The sequence below is a fragment of the Panthera uncia genome, chromosome X (genome assembly GCF_023721935.1).
Source record: "Panthera uncia isolate 11264 chromosome X, Puncia_PCG_1.0, whole genome shotgun sequence".
Taxonomy (NCBI): Eukaryota; Metazoa; Chordata; class Mammalia; order Carnivora; family Felidae; genus Panthera; species Panthera uncia.
Genome location: NC_064817.1, coordinates 82,266,414 through 82,289,822, shown reverse-complemented (window position 1 = coordinate 82,289,822; position 23,409 = coordinate 82,266,414). Strand labels below are relative to the sequence as shown.

The following is a 23,409-nucleotide window of genomic DNA, read 5'->3' as shown; positions in this document are numbered from 1 at the left end:
ATTATTTTCCCAGCTTTGTAAGCATGATGCCTGGCACATACACTTTATAAATGGTAATCATTTAGTCATTTACTTACTTCCTATTTATTTTGATTTATATGGGCAAGACAGTGTAAATGGTCCCATTAAAACTCTTACCTCCACAAATAATTTATTCATCCTTCAGATCTCAGTTCAAAAAAAAGTTTATTAAAGAAGAGTTTCTCATTCCCTACTTAATTTAGATTCCTTTGTTATTTGCCCACATAGAAGCATGCTATTTGCCCACATAGAAGCATGTTATTTCCCTTCTGACTAATTAAATACTCATTTGTGTGATTATTTGACTGATACTGGTTATTGCAAATGGACTGTAAATTCCAACAGGTCCGGGACATGTTTGTTCAGCTTATCAATGTAATCTCAGAATCTAGCAGAAGGCCTGGCAAATAGATGGTTTTGAATAAATATGTTGAATAATCGAATGAATTGAGTACTGATAAATACATCTAATAAGGAGACTGCCATACAGGCAAGAGGAAAAAAATTGTAAGTAAAATTATATTAAAAGACAAATATTGTATGCCAAAAATATACCAATAGTCATTAAAGGTGTACAGCAATATTTAATGAAATGCCAACGGGAGTTGTCAGACAAAAGAAGATTTACTTAACTGGACATTTGGAATAAAATGGGATTAAAGTGAAGATGTCTAATTTGGTGGTTTTGAAAGTGTGGTACCCAGACCAGTAGCATAAACATCATCATCTGTTGTTAAAAAGTGCAAATTCATGGGCCCACACCCCACACCAACGGAATCAGTAACCCTATGGGTAGAGCTCAGCAATCTGTGTTTTATCAGGCTTTCCAGGAGATTCGGATGCACACTAAAGTTTGAGAACCACTATTTCAATTCAGTTCCTTGTTGAAAATATTTCTATCATGTCCACTGCCCTGCTTCCTAAAGTCCATTATGTAAAGTGGAACAATCTTTCCTTGACAACTGAAGGTTCTTAAAATTATTAGTTATTATTTTGAAAAAAAAAACCACAATACTATTCTTGACTTGAAATGGAAATGGAAATGTAGCTAGCAATTGGACACTGACCCCGCTTCTGTTCTAAATATTCCTTTTGAAATAAACATATCTCTGACCAGAGCTCATTTTCTTGTTATTTGACTATTTCTGCCATAGTGGGAGGCAGCAACATTCTGGTAACTGTAGCTTATGTTTTAGTTACCCTCTACAATTTATATCTCATTGATCTTTAATTTGTGACAGTATAGGTATAAGTAGACTAAGAAAAAGATAAGTCAACTAACAAATTAGAAAAGAACTTCCGGGATTTATGTTTAAACATAAGTGCATTTCCTTAGAAAAAACTTAAATGTATCCATATGTTCATGCTGAATGCTAATTAGAATTGATACTTATCCAGTCATTATTTGCAAGTCCATCAGGTAGTCTCCTTAGCCATACCTCTAATTTACCAGCAAATATACAGAAAAAGTTAAAAGCAGCAAAACGATATTTAAAAAGAAACATGTTAGATATTCCCAGTGTTCATTTGAGTCCTCCTCTATTTTACCCTGAAGACCCTTGCCAGGAACTTATGTTACTTTTCCATACTTTATTACTCCCATCTCCAGGAATCAGAACACATTTTGTCATACTACTTTGAGCAGTGGAGTGTTTAAGTATTCCTGTAAGTGCACAAAAGTGCATCTCAGCTTGTGAAAATGTATTTCCTCAAGTGAGATTTAGTCTTTGGAAATAAGATCAAGGTTAAATACATACCCAAAGTTGGTGCCTCTGGCCGGGGGGGCTCAGCTTGAAAAAAGCACCATAGAAGGACACAATGTTTTTGTGGAAAGAGTACTTCTTTAAAAGGTTGAGTTCAGTCCTGAGATCCTCTTCCTCATCCTGCAGAATAAACAATGGACAATAAAGTTCCTAAACTATGCCAGTTAATGACTATGGGATCCTAGAGTAGAACAAAGGAAATTCTATGGCCACCCATTATACCCCACAGCAATTTATAATATAATCTCAACTAGAATTATCAGAGAATGGAGATCTCTGGTTAACCGGGAATTTTGGAGAAAATAAAGCTTAAATGAAGATCTTTTAATTTAGTGGTTCTGAAAGTGTGATCCCTACACCAGCAGCAATGGCCATTGTATAAAGTTTTCACTGAAAAGAATCATTACATTTTGTTTATTTTGTAACTGTTTTATTGGAATATAATTTACATGCCATACAACTCGTCAATTTAAAGTGAAAATTCAATGGTGTTTAGTGTATTAACAGAATTATGCAACCATCACCACAATCCCTTTTAAAATATTTTTATCACCCCAAAAGGAAACCTTATACCCTTTAGTTATCACACACAAATTCTCCTACAAACACATACCAGCTTTAATGAACCACTAATATATTTTCTATTTCTACAGATGTATCTATCCTGGACATTTTATATAAATGAAAATCATTTCATATGTGGACTTTTGTGACTAACTTTTTTCCCCAAGTTTCGCCCATATTGCAAAATATATCATTATTTTATTCATTTTCATTTCCATTTATTAACTGATAGACATTTGGGTTAGTTCTCTCTTTTGGCTATTATTAATAATGCTGCTGTGAGCATTCATATCAAGTTTTTATTTGAATATATACTTTTATTTCTTTTTGGTGAATATATATATTTATTTCTTTTTGGTATATACATAGGAGTGAAATTATTAGGTCAAATAGTAACTCTGTATTTAACATTTTGATGAAATGCCAAATCATTTCCCCACTGCTGCACCTATTTACATTCCCAACAGCAATGATGATTCCAATTTCTCCATACCCTAATCAACACATATTATTTTCTGTTTTATTATTATAACTGTCCTAGTGGGTGTCAAGGGTATCTCACTGTAGTTTTGGCTTAAAATTCCCTGATCACTGATCATATTAATGATCTGTTCAAGTGCTCATTGGCCATTTGTATATGATCTTCAGAGGAATGTCTAGTTGAAAATCTTTGCCCCTGTTTTCTAATTATGTTATTTGTCTTTTCATTATTGAATTGTAAGATTTATTTATACATCTTGGACCCAAGTACTTGATAAGGTACTTGATTTGCAAACATTTTGTCTCATTCTGTGGGATGTCTTTTCACTATCTTGATAGTGTTCTTTGAGAAACAAAATTTTTAATTTTAATAAAATCTGATTTATTGATTTCTTATTTTATTGTTTATACTTTTGGTGTCATATCTAAAAATCCATTGCCAAAACTAAGGTCATGAATATTTATCCCAATGTTTTCTTCTAATAAGCATTTTATAGTTTTAGTTCTCACATTTAGGTATTTGATCATTTTGAGTTAATTTTCAATTTTTTTAATGTTTATTTATTTTTGAAGGAGAGTGGCAGAACGTAGAGCAAGGGAGGGGCAGAGAGAGAGAGAGGGAGACACAGAATTGGAAGCAGGCTCCAGGCTCTGAGCTGTCAGCACAGAGTCTGATGCAGGGTTCAAACTCAAGATCTGTGAGATCATGATCTGAGTCAAGTAGGTCGCCCAACTGACTGAGCCACCCAGGCGCCCCTTAATTGTTAAATAAAGTAGGGATCTAAGTTCATTCTTTTACATTTGGATATCTACTTATCTCAGCATCATTTGTTGAAAAGACTATTTTTTCCCCATGTATTGTCTTTGCTATCTTGTCAAAAATCACTTGACCATAGGTATATGGAACTAGTGCTATTCCATTGATCTGTATATCTATCCTTATACATGTAACCACACTGACTTGGTTTGTGACTCATTGCATTTTTGAAATGTTTATTTATTTATTTTTGAAGAGAGAGAGAGGCAGAGAGAGAGAGAGAGACAGAGAGAGAAAGAATGAATCCCAAGCAGGCTCCACACTGTCAGCACAGAGCCTGAGGTGAGGCTTGAATTCACAAACTGTGAGATCATGACCTGAGCTGAAATCAAGAGTTGGGTGCTTAACCAACTGAGCCACCCAGGTGCCCCTCTGACTCACTGCATTTCAAAGGTACTGGTTTGATCTGTGCTAATTTTTTTAAAAGATATGCTTAAAGTCATTTATTTTCTTAACCACAACAGTGATACATATGGATAAAATATATTTACATATATGAAATAAAATATGTAAGTACTTCACAATCACTGAACATTTCTTCCTACCAATGGTAACAGTTGAGTGTATATTCCTCCAGACATTTTTATTCCTGCAGAATATATATATTTCACTACTCTGCAACTCGCATGTCTTATTCAATACCCAAAGCACACATTTCTACATCAATAAGAATAAATGCACTTCCTTTCTATGGATGTGTAGAATTACATAGAATAAAGATACGAGGCTGCCACTCAGGGTATAGGTCAGGGCTAAAGGTATGTTTTTGAGAATTATCTCTGTAGTGATAACTGAAGCTATCTTTTTGGATGGGTTCACCAAGGTAGAATACATAATTTTAAGAGCTATTTCTAGAAGAAGACAGTATGATGTCATCAGAAAAGGGCATCTACACTGGGCATAAGGACACATGGGTTTTAGAACAAATAGCTAAAAGTTGGAAATTTACTTAATTTTCCCAAGGTTGAATTTATCCTCCGAAGTCTGATGGAAGTTAGCCATTACCTATCTAAATGGAATATTAGTAGAACCAAATGGGACAATATATTTAAAGTTCTTTGAAGTTCTTGAAAGAAGAATGCTATAAATGTAAGGTATTATCATACAGTATCTATGTTACTTCACCTTCTCACTTGCACTAGTGTTATTAGAACTGTACACCTTTCTCCACTTTTTACCCTAATCTACAACATCAGCTTTTACTTTCATCACATTTGTTATAGTGGAGTGAAATGGGAAGCTATTCTCTCTCCCTAAAGATTTAGCTGTCCCCTTGTACCGTGACAATCAGGTAGTTTCCATAATCCATCTGTAACTATTCTAACTAATCTGTAACAGCCAATCTAAAAACAGCTTTTTCCTTCTCAATAATTTAAAAATCATGACACTTTATATGTATACAGATGCAATGCATTGGAGAAAAATATCTTAAAATATTAACTTACAAAAAAGTAACTTAAATTGTTGGGAATTTCCGATGAGCATATCATTGGTTTATGCATTTAGATATAATATTCCTAATTTAAAGGAACTTACATACAAGGAAATAAGATTCACAAACATGAATGACACAATCATTGATGAATACAGGATAATGTATAATGAAGTTGAGGGTGATATAAAATGGCTCAGGTAGTGATCTCCCACTTGACAAAAGAATTCACTACCTGGGTCTTTTGAATGCCTACTAGCTCTAAATTTCATTTGATTGTAAATAAAAAAGCTCTCTCACTGCATTATAAAGGTTCCATTTATATAACTTTTCAAGAGTACTGTTATTGTGCAAAATAAATATATGTTGTAGTATGTAAAGACTTTTTTGACCAAAAAGAATTTTTTTTATTAATTTTTTTATTTGAGTATAGTTGACACAATGCTACATTAGTTTCAGGTGTATAACATAGTGAATCAACTTCTCTATATGTTATACTATGTTCAGCACAAGTGTAACTACCAACTGTCACTATACAACACTATTACAATATAATTGACTATATTCCTTAATTCTGTACCTTTTTCATCCCTGTGACTGACTCATCCATAACTGGAAGTCGGTATCTCCCACTACCCTTCATCCATTTTATCCCACCTCCTCCCCTTTGTCAACCATCACTTTGTTCTCTGTATTTATGTCTGACTCTGATTTTGGTCTATTCATTTCCTTTTTTAGATTCCATATGAATGAAATCATATGGTATTTGTCTTTCTCAGTCCTACTTATTTTATTCAGTAGAATGGCTAAAATTAAAAAGACAAGATATAACAAGTGTTGACAATGATATGGATAAAAAGGAAATCTCACACACTGTTGGCAGGAATTCAAGTTGGTATAGCCACTGTGGAAAACAGTATGGAGGTTCCTCAACAATTAAAAATAGAAAAGAACACTTTTAAATTAAAAATACAGTTGAGCTCCTATTCTGAAATCCAGTGAAAAAGGATACCTTTGACTTCTTTCGGGCAATGAATCAGAAAGGGCCAACTGGCATGAAAAGAAATTAAGGAATTAACCTTTATCTTTAGTTCTCCCCAGAATTTCCTTCAATTATATTGGCTTGATGACCTGGGGGTAGGGGGAAATAGATATTTTAGCTGAAATTAATAGGTAGCTGAATATATCTAGTCAGTTATCATTTTCCTTCTTAGTTTATTCTCTCAGACCCAGTAGGAAAGATGAGCAATGTTTTTAATCTTTAGCTATAGTGTAATTAGACTTTAAAAAATAGTTATAAAATAAATATAAGGCAATGTACTAGGTTCTGAAATGTCCCCAAGTTTTCATAATACCTTATAAAAAGTTTGAAATCTCAGAGAAATGGCTAGCAGCTGAAGAACATTCTTTAACATTTCTCTGGGATTTTCCAGTGGATTTACCCATAAATATTCAACAACTAAAAAAAAAAAAATCTAGACACCTATTTGTCTTTGGGAGAAGGGGATGAGGCCTGGTTTCTCCAGGTTCTCTGTACTTATTGTGTCATAAAGGCAGAAATAAATAAAACAATTAACTTGTAGCATGAGAATCATATAGAAGTCCAGGTTCCAGTGTCATCCCAGCCTCCCAAGGAAGCTCAGTTAATAAGTTCTCTTTGAATTCCCTTAACCTGTTTTCTACAAAGCTAAAAATTGATCCTCGTGACTTTCATTCTTGTCATGTAGGACCATTGAACTTTCTGCTTTACTTCAGATATGGCTGTCCTTTGAAATGGTAACAACATCTGCCATTGTATAGAAATAAACCTCAGGAACTAGCAATTCTATGTGTACATGGGCATTGTCAGTACCTAGCAAGCCACCATCATTGGGTTGAAAGGAACATGAATTCATAAAGAGTGCAGTAAATAAGAATGAGATGATGGTGTGAGGGTAAGAACACAAAGAACATGTAAAAGAGAAGCAGGGGCCAGCCTGAGTCCTTTAACTTGTTTGGTAGTTTGATTATCATAGAGCTTTTTTTTTTTTCCTTCTGAGTTAGAAAGGTCATGTCCACAAGCAAGAATAGAAGAATGGCTGGGCTCAAGGCAGCTATGCAGTTGCATTTGACCATATTTTTAACTCTGTTTATAAGTAGGCCAAATATTCTGGTGCATTTTACGTATGAGGAATCTGAGGCCTAGAGAAGTAAGACCTGTTTCCCAAGTATTTCTTAGCTGTTTAGTGGTAGACTTGGGATTTAGATTTGTGTGTCTGGACTTCCACATTATTGCTATTTCCATAAACCCCTGACTCAAAGAGATGTGTGTGTAAGTCACAACCTTCTTATCCCAAAGGATTCAAGATGATTTATAAATACTAATTGACTGATCAGCTAGCAGTTATTTTTCTTCCTAAAATATATAATCAGAGAGTTCAAAGTTCCCAACTACAAAAACTTTTAAGAGTGAGTTTCCCACATAAATGTAAACTCTCCCAAAACCAATAAACCAAGATCAGATATGTTTGAAAAGCATTAGTGTGTTTGCCATTCTCAATTAACAGGAAGTTGAGCTTGTGAGAAACACATAAGTACATTATATCCATCAGGCCAAGTAGGTAATTTAAAACTCTCACAAATATCTCAGTAATATGATGCTATAGCATTTCCTGGCTCAGGGCCAGTTGTCCCAGCGTGGCCTGAATATCCTAATTTTTGTCAGAAAGAGACAGCTCAAGGATGCGACAACTTCCTTTATAATTTCACCCCATTCTAGAACCAAAATATTTTTCCTTGTGGAAAGAATACCAGAGAGGGTTTGGGAAAGATCTTTAAAGGAACTTATTAACAGAAATGTGTGATGAAACCAAAATTAATCAATTATATTTTTCATACCTTACACTTTGCAGCTTCTTGATCTACCAAAGTGTGTTAGATTAATCAGTACTACCTCTTTTATTTGGATAGGCTTTGATTCCAGAGATACATTGTAAACAAAACAGGAGCCTGGTACTTACTAGATCAATCAAGAAGCTGTTTGCCAATACCTTTCTAATATAAATACAAACTTTCTCTGAATGTGATTGGGTTAATGGAAAAAGTTATCCTAAATCCTGAGAGCATATTTATTAAGACACAAAAGGTTGAAATATTTGAATACCAGACAGCTGAGGAGAAGTGTAAGAAAAAAAGGTCAATTAACAAAATTGATAATGGGGTGCCTGGGTGGCTCAGTCGGTTAAACATCCAACTACAGCTCAGGTCATGATCTCTCGGTTAGAGGGTTCGAGCCCCCCATTGGGCTCTGTGCGGACAGCTCAGAACCCGGAGCTTGCTTCAGATTCTGTGTCTCCCTCTCTCTCTGCCCCTCTCCTGCTCATGTTCTCTCTCCCTCAAAAATAAATAAACAGTTTAAAAAGTTTTAATAAAATTGATAAGAACAGGAATTCTGCTTTTAGGCTCATACAATATTTTGATAGGTCACCAACATCTACTGAAGAAGAATTTTCTTTGTATGATTGTATTCTAGAGCTAGCAAATTATTAGTCATAGAGAGTGCTTTGTAAGGAAGTTAAAGAGCTTCAAGTACAAAGCATTTCCACTCCTTTATGTATTCAAGTACTGTGCCAGATATCTGAAGACTTTTATGTTGGATAGCTGTGGTTTTCTGTCTGCTATTGTTCTTACAATAAAAAAAAGAGTAGTCCTCATTTAACTCATATACAATAGCAATGTTTCTTAGAATCATAATGGGGGAATAACCAATCAGTCTGGAATACCATGTAAAAGGTATAAAAAAGACCTTACCAGGGCCAATTTAAGGCAAAATTTGCTCTTGGTTTCATCATCTCCTTTGTTGCTACTCAGCTAGAGTGCTCTATACTCTGTGGATATAATTAATCCTTCACCTGCTTTCAACACTTACCTATTCAAGGAACTGTTTCTTCTAGCCCCTGATTTCTGACGATGTTAGTGTTCAAATATAATGATTGATCTATGTGAATGTGTTAAAAGATAATATGTTATCACTTCCAGGCAAGAATATTTTAGTTATGGCCTTCTAAAGATAATGATACAAGGGTTAGTTTAAAGGTGAAAATTAAAGGAAAGACAACTTGGGAGCTAAAGGAGACTTTCTGTACTCACGCTGTATCTCCATCCAACAGACTTTTGATATTTATTCACTCTCACTCGTTTTCCTATTTCAGGTAAAGGGGTCTGCAAAACCAAGAACAAAATGTTATTAGACCTACTAGTACACTTTGAAAATGATTTATTCTTAAATACTTTGTGTTCTTTGGGCATCAAATGTAAGAGTGACATAATATTATTCCTCTTTCAATTTTCACTAATAATTTTACCTAAAAATCAGATTCTTATATATCCAGAAAATTGGCACCAAATTCAAAATAACAGATTTAACTACCATATTAATGGAAAAATTACAATTAGATGTTAGTAAAGTTCTATTTTTCCTTACAAAACACAGTAATTGAAACTATCTATGGTCTGAAAATGAGTTTTAAATATTTCAAAAGTTAGAGTATCTAAAATGTAGATTAAATGTCAGTCAAAGGTCTCTCAAGTCAAAACAAGGATAATAAGTATGTTAGATAGTCTCACTAAAAAAGTACTGGGCTGATTGTTTGGAAGCCATGATTTGTAGGGCAAAATAAATCCACAAAACCTCAAAATATCTTAAAATTAACATTGGTTTGCAACATTTGACATTTACTGGCAAAATAAAAAGCATGCAACTCTTTAAATAGTTTCAGCAATTCACTCCTTGCACAAATTGAAAAATAACAGTTTATGGCATTGACAATGGTTCAGTAAATATGTATAGTTTTTAAAACATAACATTTGAGAATTTTTCTTTAAGGTATAGTGAAGTGAAAATTTTTTTTGACTTTTGCTATGTTCATGCTAATATTATCTAGAGAAAGTAAGGCACTCATGCTGAAGAAAGAAGACAGAAATCAGTACTTAGCAAATTCTATGACAATATGTTATGAACCATGACGCAACTTTATAAATGTTAGCAGGAACAATGCCAATTAAACTGTCTCTCTTGCTCATCTGTCAGAAAATGTCTGAAAAATGTGCATCTCTGACAATTTCTTTCCTTCTACCTTTCATTGAGACTCTAATGGCCTCAATTCTCAAAAGGAAAGATTGGACAGGGAAAAGTATATGATCGAACACAGAAGGATTAACACAACATTAGAGGAAATCTCCTCTTTGCTATCCTTAGAAAAAGATAATAAATTAGAAATATACAGGAATATAGATATTTTCCTTATTCTTATAGAATACCAAAATATGTAGACTTTTTGTTGTGAGTGAAACATTTTTATGTATAACTACAATAAATCAATAATAAAGATAATATACTATGGATAGAAATAATATTAAATGACACATATAATAAATCTAGATCAACATAATTATAATTATGTATAATAATGATGAAAAACAAATACAATATTTTCTGAGCTGTGTATCTAAGTCCATAGGATACCATTAAATTCAACAATATATGGATAAGATACATTACCTTACGAGCATTCATCACTTTAACAGCTGTAAATGCACCAGTTTTTTCATGGAGTCCCTGAAACACAGGAGAGTAATAAACATTAAATGCCGTGTATATAATCAAGAAGCAGGCATCAATGGATGAATGGATACAGTATACTGCTAAGTGAAATAAGTCAGTCAGAGAAAGGCAAATACTATAAGATTTCATTCATATGTGGAATTTAAGAAATAAAAAAATGAGTGAAGTGAAAAAAAAGAGAGACAGAGGCAAACCAAGAAACAGAGTCTCAACTATAGAAAACAAACTGATGGTTATCAGAAGGGAGGTGGGTGGGAAGGTGGGTAAAACAGGTAAAGGGGATTAGGAGTACACTTATCTTGATGCACTGAGTAATATATAGAATCATTGAATCACTATATTGTACACCTGAAACTAATATAACAATGTGTGTTAACTGGAATTTAAAAATTTTAATTAAATAATTAATTAAGTTAAAACATTGTAGCCTATTATGGAATATAGCATATTACACAGAGATGAAATATCAGGTACTACATAGAGAACAGAAAAATCAAATTGTGAATATTTTAAAGAAACTCCAACCAACTGACTTGAAAAATCAAGCAAGTTTATGGAGTAGTTTTGCTTTTTTGTGTTTGTATTAAACAGTGGACATAGTTGGCTATTTGAAGGTACTGCTTTCTTAGTATATTTAGTCTAGGTTTACATGGCACCAGAGAATTTAAATGGAAAATAAAAATTTCAGATTGAAGATAGGAAAAAAGGAGATGTTAATACTCAACATTTTTTCAACTGATTATGTGGTATTAAACAGATACATCTTTCCACTGGACCCTCGTATACACTAAACAGGTTTTTCCATAATGATCATAGGTAAGAGTGATACATAAGTAATTCAATGACTGTAAACCGTTTGGTATGCCCTCAGTCCTAAGAACCAATGATATTTATGAAAGGAAGAAGTTCTGAAAGATTCTTTCTCATTGAAAATGTTATGAGTTCCAAAATTTAATCTTATCCTAAATGTAAATGCAAGTTATAGATTTATAATTTTCAAAAATGGATATAGATGTTTGGAATATGAATTCTCATTGTGTGGCTGGTGCCTTTTAATATATTTCAACTTGTAGTCATAGAAAAAAAATCCGTTTTTTAAAGTTTATTTAGAGAGAGAGAGAGAGAGAGAGGGAGAGAGAGAATCCCAAGTAGGCTCTGCACTGTCAGGACAGAGACTAATGTGGGGCTTGAACTCACGAACTGTTAGATCATGACCTGAGCCAAAATCAAGAGTCAGGTGCTCAACTGACTGGGCCACCCAGGAGCCCCCAAAATTCAATTTTGTGTTGATATGAGTTGAGCTTCAACTTAAAACATAATGCCGTTTCTAGAAGAATATTTGATTTGGGGGCTGTAGTGAATTACAGTCTCTCCCAAATTTAGGCTGATAACTTCAGAATGTGACCTTAATTGAAAATAAGGTCTTTGCACATGTAATCAAGTTAAATGAGGTCATACTGCATTAAAGTGGCCAATGATTGCTGCCTTGGTAAGAGAAAGGGGAGGGAGATTCAGACACAGAGACACAGACACACACACAAAGGGAGGATGGCCATGTGAAGACAGGAGAAATTGGAGTGATGCAACTACAAGCTAAGGGATTCCAAGGATTGCTGGCAACAACTAGAATCTAGTAAGAGAGAAGAAAGGATTCTCTCCTAGGGCCTTCAGAGGAGGAATGGCCTTACAGACTTCTGGCCTTGAGAAACATAAGAGAATAAATTTCTGTTGTTTTAAGCCACTTAATTTGTGGATTTGTTGCCATAGCTGTAGGAAATACAAGGGTATTCAAACCAAAGGACTGTTACTAATCACAGATCTCATGTGAAAGACAGCAACACTTTTTTACTTATAGAATGATCAAATGAGGGGTGGTGTGTCTCAATAGTACTGTTAATATCTTGGGTAACCTGTCAAGTGAGTAAATGCAAAAGATTGATTTCAGAAATGTGATCCTTAAATATATTACTTGTTTGTTGTCAAATCTCTTTTATAAAGTATACACTTTGAAGTATATGAATACTATTTTTAGATGATTCTTACAAGTCCTCTCATCAAAACAAAGCCAACTGATCAAAGAAAATCAAAAGGAAAAGAATTCTCTACCATTACCACTAATGTTACATGCTACATAAGAGTGTCAACACTTCTCTATTTTTCCCCACTGATAAGGCTGATAGTTTTTTTAAACATATTTATTTATTTTGAGACAGAGAAAGAAAGAAAGAGAGAGAGAGAGAGAGAGAGAGAGAGAGAGAGAATCCCAAGCAGGCTCCGTGCATAGCCCAACATGGGGCTCAATCCCACAAACAATGAGCTGAAATCAAGTGTCAGATGCTCAACTGACTGAGCCACCCAGGTGCCCTAAAGCTGATAGGTTTTAATCTCATGTGTTTAAGGTTACTTCAATTTTATTGAGCATGCCACAATTTGTAAATGGGGTCATGTGTCAGAAATGGATCAGAAGATTTTCCAGTAACTAGAATAACTCTAGAAATGCTGGCACCTTGACTTAACTCCAGTTCTTGCCAAATAACTAAGCATTAAATAATCATACTGGATAGATGGTTGTAGCACTGATTACAAGTGGCATGGGTTGCTGATTTCAGTTTATGAGGTCAGGCCTGAAAGAGTTATATGTCAAAGTGTTATGTGTTGAATTGTGTCCTCCAAAAATATACACTGAATCTCTAACTACTGGTACCTGTGAATGTGCACGTTTTGGAAAATAGGGTCCTTGCAGATGTAATCAAGTTAAGATGAAGTTATACTGGACTGGGGCTGGCTCTAAAACCAATAACTAGTGTCCTTCTAAAATAGGGACATTTGGACACAGATATGGAGAAGGAGAAGATTGGATTGATATGTATGCAAGTCAAGGAAGAATTAGATTTCTGGCAATCACCCAAAGGTAGAACAGGCAAGGAAAACTTTCTCCCTACAGACTTGAGAGGAATAATAGCCCTGTAGACACTTTGATTTCACAGTTCTAGCCTTCAGAATTGTGAAGGAACAGTTTTTTTTTCTTTTAAATCATCCAGTTAGTGTTAATTTGTTACAGCAGCCCTAAGAAATTGGTACACATAGAAGGATAGCAACTAAGCTAAGGGATTGAGCTGGACTTGGGATAGGGTTCAGAAGAAACGACTAATTAATGTATAAGGAAATGTCTAGAATCAGGTGAGCAGTTTTGGGTGAAGCATGACAGCTACCAAAATCTAAAGGAAAGGAAAATTTGAAGGTAGCATGACAGCTACCAAAAATTTTAAAGGAAAGGAAAATTTGTAGGTTATTGATTGATCAGAAAAAGGAAGTTAATATTTTAGATATTAACCCTTTATCAGATAGATGGTTTGCAAATATTTTCTTCCATTCTGTAGGCTGCCTTTTCATTTTGTTGATGATTTCTTTTACTGTGCAGAAGGCTTACTTTGATGTAGTCTTACTTATTTTTGCTTTCGTTGCTTGTGATTTTGGTGTCATACCGAAAAAATCATTGCCAAGACCAATGTCAAGAAGTTTTCTCCCCTATGTTTTCTTCTAGGAGTTTTACAGTTTCAGGTTATTTAAATCTTTAACACATTTTGAGTTAATTTTTGTGAGTGGTATGAGATAGGGGTCCAATTTCATCCTTTTGCATGTGGATATATGAATATGTTGGAGACTCCGACATTTATCTGCATCTCTGGAAGAAAATATACATTAATATTTTTATTTATTTAGCTCTTATCAAGAATTATAAAGTGTTTCCCTAATCATTTATATAAGCGTTTTTAGTGAAAATTTTCTTACATTGGTATGCACAAATACAACGTGATGAAAACTGGTTCTCACACATCCTTTAAAGGAGTTATAAATGTTTCCTTTCTTGATTCTCAAAGGTTATTTATGGGCTAAAGTACTATTCTGTGCAACACAAATATTTGCCATGTTAGTTGGCAAAGATATTTGATCAGTGGTTAGTAAGCCACAGAGTTTTTAAAAAGCTAGAATACACAGTTATCATACTCATGACACACATTTAGTGACATAATTGAATGTCTTTAAGGTGCCACCAATGGCCATAAAGCAGAGATAATCAATTTGGTTCTTATTATCTGTGATTTATTCTCTCATTTGAAAGTTGCATGAACATATTTTGTCAGACAAAGTATCATAATGTTTGGTAAACATGCTCACTGTGTCTGTAGAGAAATTAAAACCTAGATCATGAAACCATATACTGGGTTAATATGCCTAACCATTATGCAAGCTTAAGTCTGGTATATCCATATAATAAATAAATGGAAAATTGCTGCCTGTTAACCTAGTATTTTGGAGAGTTCCTTCTGTATCTTGACTTAAAAGTTTTTATTTTCAAATAATTTTAGACTTAGAGAAAAGTTTCAAAGATCATGCAGATCTTTGTTTCTATGTATCTTCTACCCAACTTCTTCTAATGTTAACATCTCATATAACCAGAGTACAATTTTCAAAACTAAGAATTGATATTGGTACAATACTCCTAACTACATCATAATCCTTATTCAGATTTCTCCAGTTTTTTCACTAATTTTCTTTTTGTAAGACCCAAACTGCGATATCTCATTCCATTTAGCTGTCATATCTCCTTAGGTTTTTGCAATCTGTGACAGTTCCTCAGTCTTCTTTCTTGTTTTTCATGACTTTGACACTTTTCAAAAGTACTCATCAAGTATTTTGTAGAATATACCTCACTTTGGGTTTGTTTAAAGTTTTCTGAAAATTAGACTGAGGTTATGGGTTTGGGGAAAGAACACCACAGAAGTGAAGTGCCCTTCTCACCACATCATGTCAGGAGTATACGGTATGAATGATCACCAGTGATGTTAACCTTGATTACTTGGTTAAAGTGATGTCTGCCAAGTTTCTCCACTGTACAGTTACTATTTTTTCCTTTCATACTCTATTCATTAGAAGTGACTGATGTTGGTTTTGAAAAGGGATAACATTATTCTCAAGTGTTTATCTAAAGAATGTAGAAGTCATCTTGAGATAAACTAATTGTTCAGTGGTGCCATCTTGTGGTTCCCTGGCCATATAGAAGCTGTTTTGTGATCTCAACAGAAGGCCATGTTGTCATAAACAGATTGTCTCCCTCAATCAGATATTGAACCAAGACCAGCAAACCAATTTCTAGGATGTGCCTTGTTTTTCAATTGCAACAAATGTTTTATGAGAAATTAATTTAATACACCATTGTTGAAAACACAGAGAAAATGCTAAAAAAAGAATTTTGGTTTTGGATTCTAGACTGAGTGTTAAATAACCTCACAGTTCTCACTGGTCCTTGTGAATTTTATACAGGAAAATCACAAGGAAAGCCTTAAACTATAAATGTGGGGTTTTTATTTTCTTTCTATCATCAATAAAACCACTAATATCATACAGGAGCCACTATCTGCACTGTATTAACAAAGATTCCTGAAACAAAGTTTGCATGCAAAAAACGACTTTTTAATTCTCAAGCATTAGAGAGCAAGGAGAAAAAGATTCTCTTAGCTCTCATTCTTATTATATGAAAAGAAACTACTGCTTAAATCTATTGTGTAAGCTCACAGGCCCTCTCATATTTGAATAACAGAAGATGATATGTAGTAACTGATTTGTAGCCATTCTTGACACTAAGTTCAAACCTATTGACATTTGGAATCAAGTAATCTATATCTTCAACTCAGGCATCTCTTTGACTTGTCATCAAGCTCATTCAACTTATTCAAGTTTGATTATTAATAGATACATACGATATAATATAATTTTAGCGGCAATAAAAGGTCAAGTAGTCAAAGAATTCCCTCTTCCACCCCACCACCTGACACAAAATCATTCATTATGTCCTCAATTTTATTAAAGTAATAAAACTCCCTGATTATTCAAATGTTAGCTGAGAGAAAGACATACTGAGTTATTATTTGTCATTAACACTTTAGCATGAGTTAGATGCTCAGATTAGATAACTATAAGAATGGTAATGAATAGTTAAGTGTTGATGGAGGCAGAAGGTGGAGAAAGGAAAGGATTAGAGTCTGAAGAGTTCCAGGAAATCTTATCCTGTAGCCATAAGGAAGGTAGCAGGTATCTGGAACGGTGAGCAAGGTAAAGGTGAGTGAGAAGGGATACTCAAAGTGTGAAGGGAGGTAAAAAAAATGGGAGGGGGAATGGATGGATAAGTGAAAAGACACAATGTGTCAAGTCATAACTTTATTAGAGGAATTTACAGTTTTTAATATGTATACACCTGGAACAATTAGAGAATAAAACAAAATGCAAAGATTAATTAACAACATGAATTCCAGGTCCCAAATACAGACTAAATACAGTTTAAAGGCAAAAGAATGAACACATGATACCCTGTGAAGGTCTTAAATGAAGTCCTAAAAAAAAATCCCTGAGTAATTTATGTTCTTACAATTATTTTCTAGGATTGTACTCTAAAATATAGTAATTGGGACAAATGTGTATTTTTTTTCCAGGATCATTTGAAATTTTCTAGGAGAGAACATAAATTCCTCAATGTGTTTATTTCAATTTGGCAAGAATTCGTGTTCTTAAGTAATTAACTTAGATAACCAAATAAGTAGCATTATTTAGTAATTAACTTAGATAATCAAATAAGCAGCATTATTTAGTCTGCTTCCCCCAGGCAAAACATTTTACTACTGTGCTGTTGCTCTGCAACGGCTCCAAGCTGAACATTAGCATTCAGAGTTTGCCCTATGAAAGGAAAATGTGGCATGTTCCTGAATTTAGGGTACTAGCCATATATAAAAAAAATTGTTAAAAGGTATATGTGCCTGCTTTAAACAAAAGCCAATGCAAGAATATCTTGATACGCATAACAGGAAAATTAAGAGATGGTCATAAAAGAATTCTGTAGTTTACAAATGGACTTATACTAGTTTTCATTAAATACTAAACTTATCAAATTTATTTTTGGAAAGTCAAATTACGTACTACATTTCAGATTACTTCCAATTTGGGGGAAAATCTCAAAAGTAATAAAGCAGGTCAACTTGTACATTGGGGATCCATAATCAAACTATAAGTTACTCAACTGTTGCAGAAGAAAATTATTCAGTGTCCTAGTCACTTGAGACTTAGCCTTGCTGACTTCTAACTGACCAACCAGTCCCCCATACTTCTTTTTTGGCGCACATCATCTCAAGATTTCCATTTTTGTTTTATAGGCTTGTCCTGTGCCTTTGGCCCTGCTCAGATGGAGATAATTTGATGTTCCAGTTATTCATTATTTCTATTAGCAAATTTAGGAGATAGATTCAGTAATGAAAGGGAGAGTAGGAAGAGGGGTAGTGGTAGAGCAGGGAATAGGTGATGAGCCTTAGGTGGGACTCAGTCATCTCAAATCCTTTATAAGTACAGAACCACATTGACAACACAAGAGTAAGATAATTACATACAGACAATGAGAGTGAAAAAACACATTAAGGCAATGAAGTCTAGTTATGAAGCACATAGTTATATCAATGTTTTAGTCACTCCATCAATAAAATCAGGTGAAACATAAACGTACTTCAAGTCTTGGAATATATTTCTTTTGCTTTGGAATCTCTAGTGCCTATCACAATGCCCGATACAATAAAACCATTGTAATGAATAATAGTTGAATAATAATAAATGATGAATAGAGTAACTGAAAAGGCTTCCTGGAAGAAGTAGAATGTCAACTGGACTATAAAGATGACATAGCATTTTAGCAAATTCTGAAGGGTAGAGCGGACCCAATGAGTGACACACCATAAACAAAGGCTATGACATAATGTTCAGTATGAAGGCATAGCCAATAAAGAAGAAAAGAAAAGGAAAAAGTGGGAGTGGCCGTAAAAAGAGATGAAAATGAAAGAATTCAAGAGTGCACCTGTTTTATAATGCTAGAAACTTCAGTGTACAATTTCTTAAAATAAAATCTTGTTGAAAATAAGACAGAAACGATCATTAAGTAATTAGCCATTAGTTGTTTTACATTTTATGACTGACTTCTGTTAGTTAATGGTCTGAATGCAAAGCTCAGGGTGGTTAAGGCACTGAAAAACCAGTACTGAATTGCAGTAATGATCAATTTCTTGGGGATTACACATTTTAAACCATAACAAATGATTTAAAATAGCAGTTGTGACAGCTGTGTTGGAAAAATCCATCATTCTGTGGCAGTTAATTACTATGTTTTTCCCCAGAAAGAATACAAGACAGTCCTTGATGGCCTTGTAATTTTGATTAGGCAAAAAACTTTATTTTTAATCATGCAATTAAGGAAACTGTTGTGGAAAGACTGTCAACTATTCAGCACTTCCTACATTGTCCTTCCAGTTATTTGCTTTGCCTTATGTTGGCAAATATAAACCACATAATCCCCAGGGCATTCTTTCTTTCTTTTCAATTGGTTTTGTGGTGGTGAAAGGCCACAAGGCACTCACTACATTCATGTCCATTTGGTAACCTTGTTTTTTATTCACACTGTTTTGTCCTTCTAGTCATTTGTTTGAGTGCCAACTTTGTGCAAACAAACCAAGTGATGCTTCAAGGCCACCAAGAGTGCAGCCGCAAACAGCATCTGGGAGTACTTTGTGCTGTGCTGTGGAGGAATGAGACAATATGGCTAACAGGATAGTTTATGTCAGCCTTGTGTTTGTGGGAAAGTAAAAACATGGGGCTGGAGAGGACTTACAAAGATTAGCAAGTACATATTCGTGCCTCTTAAAGGAATTCCACAAACTACAACATTAGATTTGCTTTAAAAGTTTTAAGGAAGTCACAAATGTGTAGAGATGTTTGATAAATACTATTTGATAACTGAAAAATTTATTGAGACTCACATTTTTTATAGATCCCACAAAACCTAGTGAAGTGCTAGGTCACAAAAATCATGCCCATTACATTTGATTTAGGGGAAATATTCATTTAGCTGACAAAGGGCACTAAAGAAAAGAGAATTTCTGATTTGATATTTGTAATCACAAAGGTTTTGATACAGCCAAGTGTATCAAAGTTGAAAAATTCATTTTGGGTGTGACTTTCTCCTTTTGGAGAGAATTCAGAGTAAGCAGGGGCAGTTATTTCTGGCTTTGAGCAGGTAAATCCTGGAGTTGAATAAATACTATTTTATTTAGGATTGAAGTCTTCTGTAATCAAGCTGCTACAACTTTCAGGGAAAACACTGCAATTTGGGGGTGGGGGAAAACAGCAACTACTCTTCCTTCAAGAACAGTAACAAAGAGATTGTTGCTGGACTTTATAAATATCATTTATGACACAGTTGTCACTTTTGGGTCCCTATGAAGAAATGCCATAACTTTATAAATACGAGAATAAATCTGCATTCAAGGTGTTTCAGCAACGAAAATGAAACTTACATTACAACTTGGTACATCATAATCCTGAGGCTTCATAAGATCCTCTTACTTAATTAGAGTTGACCCTTAAATAACACAGGGTTGAACTGCACAGGTTTACTTATATGCAGATTTTTTCAATAAATATATAAACTTATGATACCAATAAATATAGTACAGTACTATAAATGTATTTTATCTTCCTTATGATTTTCTTAATATTTTATTTTCTCTAGATTATAATATACAATACAGTATAATACATATAACATATACATATATATATATAACATACATATAACTTATAAAATATATGTGTTAATGTGTTAATATATGTGTTAATCAACTGTTTATATTATCAGTAAGGCTTTCAGGAACAGTAGACTATTAGTAGTTAAGTTTTGGGGAAGTCAAAACTTATACATGAATTTTTTGATTGTGTGGGTAGATTGGTGACCCTAACCTCTGCTTTGTTCAAGGGCCAACTGTAGTCTATTCACCTATCCATCTCCATTATTATACTGGCAGCTCTTTAAAGGCAATTTTTTTCTATACATCTTTAGAGTCTAGCACAGTGCCTGGCACATAACCACCACTCAGCAAATATGTGTTGACCTAACCAAATAAATCTCCACATGGGGCTCTAAATAGGGAGGAGATGCATGGGCAAAGGTGTGTGTATGTATATGTGTGTGTGTGATAGCAGGAATTACAAAAATAGTTTTTATGCCAGGTTATGTGGGAAAAGAGTTAAAGAGCCCAAAGTTCAATGTGTACCATGATACACTGGAGTTTCCTCACAATGACTGTGAAATGCTAAACTGCAACAGACTACTCCAGGAACTCAAAGGCCATTATTTGTCCACAGGTTAATTTAACTTTTCTGACCCTATAATCATCTTAGTAGTTCCACTGTGAAGCCACTCAAAATTCTTCAACTTTCTTCAGTTAGAGAGCCTCAAAGGGGAAGATATGAGCTGGTCAAGGTCAGCACATGAGCCTGCAAAAGTAGTAAAAGTGCCAAGGCTCTTGCCAAATTGGTACAAGTTTGGTTTGTTAGGTGACATTACCTAATTCTTATCCATACTTCCCCTAACTCCTGGATACTACTCCCAAAACTTCTCCACCAATGATCTTCTGTTTATATCTCTTGTGGTCATATCAATTGTGAGTACATGAGATGGTGAGAGCTCCAAAGTGCTCACTTCTTTTTTTTTTTTCTTAGCAAACCACCAAGTTACCCAAACCTTGGCTAAGTGGAACCAAATAATATATGCTGAAACAGAAATTTTGTAGTTAAAAAGCTACTGAACCACTAGCATAATCCAACAGACTAATGTCTTTCTTCATCCAGAAATATGGGACAGTCATGGTCATGCTTATTAGAACTATGAAAGGAGTCGGAAGAGGGCCTTCACGGTTTCAGTGGCTTTGTAGCTTAGAAACTGCCCTGCAATTTGAGGCAGTTATGTGTGCTTATACAGCAGCTTCAACTGAGTTTTATTACCCTTGTTATTACTCCTGTAGGGAAAAATAGGTCAAAATATGTAGTAACATCATTTGCAAATGGAACTGCTCTCTTTTGCATTATAGTATTCAAACAGTGAATTGCACAAAATGAAAAATAAAGTGCAATGTTCTTGGATGCAGTATACATACAACATTTGCTGGAAATAAATGAATAGCTACTAGTAGGCAACCAAGGGAAGACCTCAATTCACTGCCTTGTGAGAAGCATAGTACTGTCTACAGGGGACAAAAATAAAAAGGTACTGAGTATTGGTGCTAGAAATGGGTGACATCATAAAACCTTCACTGCTGGTCACAAATTCAAGTTTAAAGTCACAGTCTGTAAATGTGCTAATGCTAAGGAAACTACACAGGAACTCTCTGAGACTAGGGTCTATACTATGTCAAATACTCTAAAAACATTAGAAATGCTTTGTAAAGTATAGTAAAATCATGATCTAGTGTAAGATGACAATTTAGTTCTCCATGTTGGAAGCTTCCTTCACCCACAAAGTTCTGTTTCTTTTCTCTCTCTGAAGGACCATACACTACAAAAATAAAAGAGAACTCAGCTATCAAAAGCCACGTTTGTATCAAGATTTTTTTCCTTTCAGTTTTCATTCTCTCCCATTGTCACAGAATGCTTTTTTGTCTTTAAGGTTTTTCTGGGCTTTACCATGGGGGTAGTGTGTGAGGGCATGGGCAAAGGCAAAGAATTAAACCCTCTATAAGCAAACAGGTTTTAGCACACAACAGATTATGCTTCATTACAATGTCACAATGTTTTAACACAGATTGCTTTCTTTATGCAATGCATGAATCAGTTAACACTCATGCAAAATGCATTCCATCTGCTCAGACAGATGTAAGCTGCAGCATTTCCAATTCTATCAAACAGCACAACTAGTTGAAATAAAATCACTGAGACAGATGGGTGATGGGGAAGGAGAGGGACTCAACCAAAAGAACCAGCTTTACCTCAAAATCTACCCAATCAAAAGAATATTCTCTCGTCTCCCAGGTTTATCATAGAGGTACAAACACAACAGCCCTTAGCATGAAGCTAAGGTAGAGAGCATGCTGATGCATTACAGAGAAAAATGTCTTTATAAACAGAACTGTCGCCACAATCTATAACAGTGATTAGCAGTTCTCAAAGGTATCTTAGAAGCATCTACATTTGACTAGGATGGAAGTAGGACTTGGGGAAATGCCAAGGAGGAGGAAAAATGGAAACGAAAGTAGCAGTGGAAAAAGTAAGACAACAGGCATAGAGTATAAAAGATTTAAAAAGCATATGAGGAGAAAAAGTGGCTTTAATTGAAGATAGGCCAAGAAACAGCAATAGCCTTTATGGTCTAATCAATGCTATAAAGCATAGGTGTAAAGAAAGTAAAGGACATCTTCCATCAATATCAGTTTGGTAATTTACCACTAATTCCCAGGCCCTGCCAGCCTCAAAAAATTTGGGACTCCTCATTCTAGCCACTAAGTTGATTTTAAAGCTACTTCTCCTTGAATTGACCTTGAATTGACCTTTGTGGGTAATGCTCTATCGTCCAGCCAGATGTTTATTCCCTTAACACTTCACTCAGCTATCCCATTTCTTCAGGATCCTGCTCTGTCTTTTCAATGTCAAAGCATTAAGTAACCTTCCCTTACTGAAGTATGGGGAAGGCCTTGTCCAGTAACCCCCCTTCTCACTAAGGTAGTATATGTACATTTTAACTGGATGTGTCTGCTTTTTGGAGGGCCTTTTTAACTCTATGGAATTATCTAAAAGTGGTGGGAATTTCAGCACATTTTGGCTACTATAATGCTGGACTTGCCAATAACAGGCTGTTTATTTCAATACT

The 23,409-nt window shown here is 34.5% G+C and overlaps 1 protein-coding gene across 1 annotated transcript in view; it reads right to left on the bottom strand.

Moving 5' to 3' along the window:
* Nucleotides 1–23,409, bottom strand: part of NRK (Nik related kinase) — a 144,762-nt gene that overhangs the window by 58,216 nt on the left and 63,137 nt on the right. Inside the window, exons 4-7 of the mRNA XM_049644148.1 lie at nt 20,006–20,026; nt 10,617–10,673; nt 9,206–9,277; nt 1,779–1,904 (exon numbers count right to left, since the gene is read on the bottom strand). Of these exons, the coding sequence (XP_049500105.1) occupies nt 1,779–1,904; nt 9,206–9,277; nt 10,617–10,673; nt 20,006–20,026 (276 nt within the window). The remainder of the gene's footprint in view (nt 1–1,778; nt 1,905–9,205; nt 9,278–10,616; nt 10,674–20,005; nt 20,027–23,409) is intronic.